The sequence below is a fragment of the Alternaria viburni genome (genome assembly GCF_023758015.1).
Source record: "Alternaria viburni strain BMP 2772 chromosome Unknown scaffold_28, whole genome shotgun sequence".
Lineage (NCBI taxonomy): Eukaryota > Fungi > Ascomycota > Dothideomycetes > Pleosporales > Pleosporaceae > Alternaria > Alternaria viburni.
The window spans coordinates 540,029-548,797 of NW_026055797.1; the positions used below are offsets into that span (position 1 = coordinate 540,029).

Sequence of the window (8,769 nt, forward strand, 5' to 3'; positions counted from 1 at the left end):
TGGGCGTCTTTTTCCGGTCCGCAATAGACTTCGAGCTTCATACTTCGCAACTCGGGGTTGCTCTAGGGAGGGGGTGCTGCCACGATAACGCGTTGGATGTTATATCATGTGTACACGTAGCAGGAAAGCCAATAAGCTTATATCTTTAATATCAGGACAATGTACTATGTACGCGTGCACAGGTGAACATATGTGCAAAGAGAGGATTCTAGGTATCTGGCAACAACTACTGATGTGGAAAACAGCTTTGGGACAAGGAAAAGAACGACAAGCAGCCACCGATGCTACAAGACAAGGCAATCAAAAGAAAGAGACGAAGGAAATCCTTACTCCATACGCAAAGCAGGAGCCTCAAGCTTCAACTCCGCCAAACTCGTCTTCCGCAAGCCCACCTTGACATCCTCGCGCTCAATCCCCATCTCCTTTGTGCAAATCCACGTAGACGCATACATGTTAACCCTACATTCATTAGTTAGTAAGTACGTCTTCACGACATCCAAGAGGCAACATACCGATCAATACAGCTCCCCGGCACCCTCACAGCCACCCTCTTAACCGCAAACCCATACTCGCCAAACACCTTGATATACCACGGTTCCAACCCCGCAGACCGGAGCATAACCCGTCCTTTTACTTTCAACGCGCGGTTCAGCGCCCGGATCTGTTTGAGTGCTTGTTGGCCGGACGGTGGGAACCAATCCATGCTATCCATCACCACGACAATGGTTAGTGTACCGGGTCGCATTCTAGCAATGACCTCTGAGATCTCGTCTGTGTGGATGCGAAGACCGTTGAACGCGTTGGGCTTGCTGAGTTTGATGTGCGATTTCGGAGAGAGGTATGTGGGGTGGGATGTTGGTGTGTAGTGGCCCAGGAGGGTGAGGAGGTAATAGTGGTTTGATGTGGAGAGGAGAGTGGTGTTGATGACGGGCTCGAAAGTGTTGAGTACGTATTCATAGATCGCGTTCCCAGAATTCGATTTGAGTGCTTCGTCGGACGGCTCTTCGTGGAACGCCATGTAGTCTGCCGCTGCATCCGATTTAGCCACCGCCGGTGTCTTGGTCTCGTCAAAGTCGTCGGTTTTCTTGAAATCAGCTTCGATGACGGCGCGTTGGGCAGGGGGCACGCCGAGTGCTTTCCAGAGCCACTTTTCGTTGCCGAGGATGGCCCAGGTGAGGATCCTGGAGTGCAGCACGGTCTTGATGGAGCTTTGCCAGATTTCCCGTTGTTCGTTCAAAGTGGATGCTGTGCAGAGTTTCTTGACGTCCGAGGTCATGCCTAGGAGGTGGAAGAGCCAGCCTGCGATTGAGAGGGCGTTGCCGGAGCCGCCGGAGTAGTAGAGGCCTTTTGACGAGGAAGAAGAGAACACTGAAGGCCCGTTGTGCAGCCAGAATTGGAAGGCTTCGGATGAGAGGTGCGGGCTGAGCTTCTGGATTAGGAGGTTGTGGAAGTCGGGGTGCTTGCCTTCGCCGAAGAGCTTCCAGACGTCTTGGTAGGGGAGCGCGGTGAAGGCGGCGACTTTGAGCTCGAGGAGGTGGTTTTGCGAGGGGTTGAGGTCGACGGCGTGGACGCGACGGCAGTTCTCGAGACAGAAGGCGAGGATGTTGTCGCCCGCTGAGCCGATTGCTAGCACGACGTCGTTGGAGGTTGGCTTGAGGAGGCGCATGTCTGCTACGTCGTCTTCCCAGGTGAATGCGTAGATGTATGAGTCGTTGAATCGAGTGTGCTGTCAAGCTGTCAGCACGAATAGTAAGATGTCTCAGCACCGCGTTGGCAAATCATCGCAAGGGAGCTACATACTAGTGATAAGTTAGCAAGACATCTTGAGAGCTATTCGTGACCGCTAACTAACCCTTAGGCAGAGAGGAGTCGTAGTGGATGCGCCAGTGGTGGTTCTGGTACCATGTTGCCGGGAGTGGGAGGCTGGATTGTAGGTTCACCACTGCCGACTCGTAGGCCTTTGAGTGGACTTCGACGTCAGTCTGCGTAGCTCCTGTTTGGAGATCAAGAGCTGTGAGGTAAGGCGATTCAGTAGCAGCGGCATCGATCTCAGCGAGCTTCTGTGTGGATGCGCCATGGTCTTTTGAGCAACCGAGCCAGATGAAGTAGGGGAGCTTGATACCGGTGCCGAAGAAGTTGTTGCGAGCGTTGATACTAAGGACCGTGCCAAACCGGTACTCAAGATAGTCCTAGACGAGGTCAGGAGTTGTGCTTGTACCGCAAGAATGTGACATACTCGTCGCGCAGGCTCAAGATTAACACGGTCAATCTCAAACCATGTCCGCCAGAACACACGCGAAATCCACATGCAGTGACGATCAATAGCACCACCCATGTAGTTCCTACCCATGAAGTCGACCTGGTTCTGCACGTAAAAGTCGACAACACCGATGACGCCGTTGGGGCTCATCAAGCTATCGATTGAGTCGATGACAGGGTAGAACTCGGGGATCATGCTGAGAGCATAGCTCATAGTGACAAGCTCAGCACCACCAGCATCCGCGTTCTCGTCGAGGTCGCGAACAGTTTGCTCTTTGGAGATCATTTCCTTGCGTTCGTATGCTTGCGGTTCGTGTTCGTGAAGACGGAAGGCGCGCGCATCCTGGCAGATGACCTTTACGTTCGTCCAGCCGAGACGGGCGAACCTTTTCCGGGCCATCTCGCAGAGAGAGGGGGAGAGGTCGACGACATCTGCATGTGTTAGAAAAGCTTTGTGAGTTGATTCTTTCAGACTTACAGACTGCGCGAAAGAAGCTTGCCACTGGAACGAAGGTGTTCATCTGTTCAACACTGGTACTTCGTCAGCAAGGCAATATTGGTACTGGATACTGTGTACTTACTTGTGACCAGTTCCTCCACCAATCTGAGATCATTAGCACATCGACCATCATCCAAGCCTACTGTCACGTACATCAACCCAGACTGGTCGTTGCGAGATTAGGCCCGCTTCGGTTCGGTGCTTCAGCTGTGCAGCGACCAGTCCCAGCATATCCTCACGGCCCCGAAGAAGCTTGAGCCGGGTGGCATCGTAGACGTCGGCTTGAGCTTTGTAGAAGCTTTCCTGTTCATTCCATGAGACAAGCCCCGAGTTTTGTACCTTCTTCAAACGTACCAGAGCATCCTGCTGACTTCCAGATCCGTCTCCAGTATGAGGCTTCAAGAAGCACCCATAGATGAACTTGAGGTAAGCTTCGAACGTACTCGGCGCCTGATCTTTGCTCTTCGGCCTGAACGCAAGAGCAAATACCACAGTAAGAAACACACCGACGAGGCACAGCGTAACCGTAAGTTGGTGAAACGGGTCACTTGGAACAAAACTTGAGAGAGCCTGCATAGCTGCGACTTCACAACAAGACAGTAGAAGCAATGAACAAGAGAGGAGAGGGAGGGGGGAACGACAACAAAACAAAAGAAACCCCACAAACACCATGGAGGGGTTATATGAGCCCTCATTCCGAGTCCCTCAAGCATCATTCCGACTTCGGTTCGGTCATCATACATACCCGCATGCCCCAATAGACAAGGTCACCCCGCTGCACAGCCTGGCGTACGGCTTCGTCCTCGTGTCTCGCGTCACCTAGCAGCCAATGACCCTCACCACATGTTCTGAAGATCGCTCAAACAGCGCCCAGACAGCCTACCAGAGTAACCTACCTACCTTACTATCAGCATTACGGAACTGCCCTGAGTAGACTACCGCACCACCGCTAGAGGCGGCTATGCAGGGTCCTAATAGAACCGAAAGTATCTCCAGATCTTGAATAGCAAGAGTCTAGAGAGGGAACAAAGACGTCAGTTCGACCTATCGGATGGAGGTGTTGTTGCGCGTGGGTGAGACGTGCCTGGCATGTTGGTGTTGAGACGGGGATGGTTGAGGTTGCGCTTGGTGGGGTCGGCGGCCAATCAGAGGGGAGGAGGGAGGGCGTGCCAGAATGCAGGGACGTCGAACGCATGGAAGGAGCGCGATGGTGGCTCGGCGTTGTTTCCTACATGCAAGTCACTTTGAGTTATCGGGTGCGAGTGATGATCCCGGACGATGTCGGCAGCTGCCAGCCTTGCGCAGGAGGGTTGGCTAGGTGTGAGATGTGAGGACGCAGCAGACACTCCGGCGAACCACCTTGAAGGTATTGCAATCATCCTGTATATTTGAGTAAATCTTCAGTGACCATCCTGAATCAAGAATAGGCCACAGTCTAACTTGAAGCCTCATTCTCTTCGCTATGCGTGAGACTTGAGGCGCGGCTATACCACTGGATCTGTATCAGTATTCCAAGGTCGAGGTAAACATACTGTATGATGTCTGAGTATCTCGACGCCATGTGCTGTTCACGCTATATTCAAATCATCTCACAACAAATAACTAAAATCCGACCCTTGTTGTTCATAATCGTCATTTCCGCTATGGTACTATGCTGAAGGTCTAAGTATTATTACAAGCCCGGCATGAGAGTGCACGCATGCAAGCGGCTACACCACCAACAAACTACACTTTAGGCGTAGAAGTTGACTGTGTCCTTCTTCTTTGCCTGTACCTCAGCGATAGCATCGACGTAGTGCTCGTGACTGATCTTCTGGTGACCGGTCCGGAGAGCAATCATACCAGCCTCGACACAAACAGCCTTCAACTGCGCACCACCGAACTCGTCAGTGCTGCGAGCCAACTCTTGCCAGTTGACGGCGTCGTCGACAGTCATCTTCCGCGAGTGGATACGCATAATCTGTGCGCGGGCCTCCTCATTTGGTAGCGGGAACTCGATCTTCCTGTCCAGACGTCCAGAACGAAGCAGAGCGGGGTCCAAGACATCGACTCGGTTCGTCGCGGCAAGAACCTTGACACGGTCATCGGAGGCGAAACCGTCCAGCTGGTTCAGCAGCTCCAACATGGTTCGCTGCACCTCCCTGTCTCCGGACTTCTCGGAATCGAAACGCTTTGTGCCAACGGCATCCAATTCGTCGATGAAGATGATTGAGGGTGCCTTCTCTTTCGCCAGGGCAAAGCAGTCACGGACCAACTTCGCACCATCTCCAATGAACATTTGTACGAGCTGTGGGCCGGCGAGCTTGAGGAATGTGGCATCGGTTTGGGCAGCGCAGGCTCGGGCGAGAAGGGTCTTTCCGGTTCCGGGAGGACCGTACATCAGTGCACCTACGATCGTTAGCACATGTCTAGAGATGAGCGTTAGAGTTGCTTACCCTTCGGCGCCTTGATGCCAATCTTCTTGAAACGCTCGGCCTCCTTCATGGGCCATACTACCGCCTCAACGAGCTCTTCAATTTGCTTGTCAAGACCTCCAACATCGGTGTACTTCTCAGTTGGCTTCTCGTCGACTTCCATAGCCTTCACCCGACTGTCGTACTCTGCGGGTAGGGTATCGAGGACGAGATATGAGTCCTTATTCACACCAATGAGATCACCGGGCTTCAGCTTCTCATGGTCTACTAGACCGATGAGAGGCAAGAAGATGGTCTGCCGAGTTGAGGTCTTGATGACCGCCGACTTGCCCACGCGGGTGGCGTCTAGGTCAATGTTTGCTCCTTCCTCGGCGGCCTCTTCGGTGACGTCCAGATCGAGAATCTCGACAACGTTTCCGACGAGGTATGGTAGTTGCCTACAAGATGTCAGTGTGTTGTCCACGAAGCCGCGTCAGTCCAGCGCGCTGCGGGGTGACAGCAATCACGTCAATGACATACCTGTTGTTCTCGATCTTCTCTAGGTTGTCCTTGATCTTCTCGTTCATAGAAGCCTTCTCGTGTGTGAGCCGTTGGAACTCGCTCTTCATGATGCGCATGTCGTTCTCCAGTAACCGCTTGCGCGCGACGATGTCTCGTGTGCTTGAATTCAGGATCTCTTCGTCGAGCTGCTCCTCCTCTGGTTCCGCATCCTGCATCTCTGCATCGCCATCAGCCTTCTTTCCGTCCTTGCCTCCGTCTTTCTTGTCATCGTCCTTGTTCTCTTCCTTCTCGTGGCGCTCAAGGTCGTCGAGATCTTCGAGTGTGGACATGGTGGCGGTGTTGTGAGAGCGACGTTACGCGGTGTGGGATGATAGAGATGACTGGGTCGGTGCAAGAGTGATGGTGGTGAATGACGCCGACAAAGAGGTTGTTGTGGTGCGGCGGTGATGTGGAGCTGTAGAGGCAGCTACGGATTACGAAGGTACGCACCCGTGCACGGTGAGAGACCCTAGCTCCGGTTGTCTTGGCGTCTGGGAACGCCGATCCGTCGCGCGCAACAACGCGCGATAGATGGGAAGTGTCATTCTGTTAGTCTGCAGCTTGATCAAGGAAACGGCGATGCTACTAGAGGGTAAATTTAGATATCATGCAGTTCTATACGAAAGGAGCTGTGCGAACACCCGCCCGCAGGTATAGACAAGATTCAACACGTGTGATTAGTACGATGATGCTGAGTAGGTTCAGTTTGCTGTGCAATAATAATAGTGTTTAATAGAGATGTTTTATGTAAAGATAAAGGTAATCGCACAGCTACCTAAGAAAACATTAAACAGCCTAGAGCCTACAGTAATGTTAGGTTACTACTTTGTAAGTTTTTATCCTAATGTAGTCTGCAGACCTGTTTAGTTTTTTTCTTCTATGTAGTGATCGTACTGGTGAGGGAAACAGGAAGCAACTGCGATGGGCTGTTAGGTACACACCATTTCGTGTGCGTCAAAGCCGCAAAACCTCCGCGATATAAGCGTTTTGGTTTCCAAAATCTTCATCCGTTCCTCTCAAACGAGGCAACAGCGCAGAGTGGGGGGCGCTTTTCTTTCAGTAAGGCAGTCTTCTCGAGTTCCCCAAAAAAAATTAGCCACAGGTCTTTTAACATACCATCGCTGCATCAATATGGTTCTGCAGACGGCGCAAGAATTTCCCGGGGCAAAAAAGAACTTCGACACCAGCGAGACTCGAACTCGCAATCTTTGCCACCGGAAAGCAACGCCTTACCATTAGGCCATGGTGCCATACGTTGTTCTTCATGGAACTCTGTCAAATGGTGCTGTATATATCGGTATTGTGACGGCGGTACTGTACTGACGGACTCGCGGTGTAGCCAAGTTTCCAGATTTAACCTTGCACAGTGATAGTTCCGCTGAAAGCAGGGGTCTTCTCAATCGACAAGGCACGACTGGAACTTAATATAAGAGCTCCACAATTCCACGAAACTACACAACTAAACCATGTTCGAGCAAAACGACCAAGCACATAGACAGATTCTAACAATATTGTTAGGAAGCTATCGCCTAAGCTAGAGAAGAAGAATTCCCAAAGTTGTCTAACGGCTGTTAGAACGTGATCAGAACCGCCACAAGCGTCCACCTCGAGAAGACTGGGACGGAGCTGCCTCGACGGCCCCTACGGCTCATCCCACGCCCTCGACCTTTTAGAATCCTCCTCAACAGCCATCCTCATCGCAGGCGGATCCGGGATAGCAGTCGCGTACCCCCTCCTCTACGCCCTTTTGCAACCCTCCTCCACCGACCCCGAACCCACGCTCAGATCCCAGAGAAAAGTAAAGTTACTCTGGATAACGCATTCACTCGACCACCGTCTCTGGATCCCAGAGGATAAACTAAAGGAATTAGAGGATTGGGGTTTAGATGTGCTCATCACGCCGCCGACGACACTTGCAGGCCGACCGGATGCTGGTGGTATTGTGAAAGAGTGGGTTGAAGAGGAGGATGTACATGGGAATACGAGGACTGGTGTTGTAGTTAGCGGACCTGATGGGCTGGTCATGGATGTAAGGAATACATGTGCGGAGTTGATTTGGAGCGGGAGGGATGTCGATGTTCAGGTTGAGAAGTTTGGGTGGTGAATATCTTTCATTTCGGCAACATATCTGGAGTTGGATGGCTTTTTTTTGGTTCTCTGGAGTTTGTGATAGACAGGGTTGGGTGGGAATTTTGCCTTTGCTTTTGCTTCTGCTGGTGTCTTCACATTCGCTGTAGCGATTTCTTTTTGGTAAGAAGGGAAGAAAGCGCTTTGGGAGGATGAAGGTGGCGATGGGTATGCCATATCCGAGTATTGGCTAGGTGGACGCTTATGACGGTTCTGATGACAAAATGATCATTTGATCATTCACATGTTTCAAATGATCATTGTGTCATCAGAACAGTCATAAGCGTCCACCTCGAGCAGACTGGGATGGTGACTGATGGTGACTAACCCTATACCTTCGTACGATCCAATCCACTTGGTTGCTTGGGTGGGCAACCACGTGGATTGAATCGTACGAAGGTATCAGCTTCAACGCAGTCTACTCGTAGTGAATACTCGGGCATAGCATTGAAATTACAAGACCTAGCTATCTTCCGTGTTAAAGACCTATCGGGCAAAACTATCTCATCTATCTTTATACCAACGTTTCCTCACCAAATGCTAATACCTGTCCCCTAAGTTTGCGATAGACTGGCACGTCAGCCTAGGAGAAAATTAAACACCCTGGAGCCTACATTAAGATAAAAACATACAAACTAGGCGGTCTAAGATCAACGTAGGCTCTAGGCTGTTCAGTTTTTTTATTGTATGAGTTGCTGGGTGGGTAGGAGTTCTGCTTCGCGCTTGTTGTCTGGTCTTGACACATCCGCTTTGGCGGTCACCTGTGAGAAAGACAGAGAGAGAGAGCATTTGGGGGATGACAGTGGTGATGAGTAGCCATGTCCGAGTGTCCATTCGGTGTCCGGTTCCATTAGAGGCAGACGGTGTGCCTTCACCGCTTGATTTGTCAAGTGAGGGATTTCCGACGAAGTGCTATATCCCTCACTTGAC

At 51.5% G+C, this 8,769-nt stretch overlaps 3 protein-coding genes and 1 non-coding gene across 4 annotated transcripts; all 4 read right to left on the reverse strand.

Annotated features, from left to right (window-relative positions):
• Window positions 1-326: 326 nt before the first annotated feature.
• On the reverse strand, window positions 327-1,666 carry J4E79_010158 (uncharacterized protein; the record flags this gene model as incomplete). The annotated part of the gene is made up of 2 exons (XM_049358998.1): window positions 327-459; window positions 513-1,666. 2 exons carry the CDS (start codon window positions 1,664-1,666, stop codon window positions 327-329), a joined length of 1,287 nt encoding a protein of 428 aa, XP_049206731.1.
• Window positions 1,667-1,847: 181 nt separating this feature from the next.
• On the reverse strand, window positions 1,848-3,334 carry J4E79_010159 (uncharacterized protein; the record flags this gene model as incomplete). The annotated part of the gene is made up of 3 exons (XM_049358999.1): window positions 1,848-2,189; window positions 2,237-2,691; window positions 2,902-3,334. The coding sequence occupies 3 exons, from the start codon at window positions 3,332-3,334 to the stop codon at window positions 1,848-1,850; spliced, it is 1,230 nt and encodes a 409-aa protein (XP_049206732.1).
• A 1,156-nt stretch (window positions 3,335-4,490) lies between these two features.
• On the reverse strand, window positions 4,491-6,002 carry RPT5 (26S proteasome regulatory subunit 6A; the record flags this gene model as incomplete). Its single annotated transcript, XM_049359000.1, has 3 exons — window positions 4,491-5,146; window positions 5,194-5,609; window positions 5,692-6,002. 3 exons carry the CDS (start codon window positions 6,000-6,002, stop codon window positions 4,491-4,493), a joined length of 1,383 nt encoding a protein of 460 aa, XP_049206733.1.
• Window positions 6,003-6,890: 888 nt separating this feature from the next.
• J4E79_010161 lies at window positions 6,891-6,962 on the reverse strand. Its single transcript has one exon. It is a non-coding gene; the product is annotated as a tRNA-Arg (tRNA).
• Window positions 6,963-8,769: the final 1,807 nt, after the last annotated feature.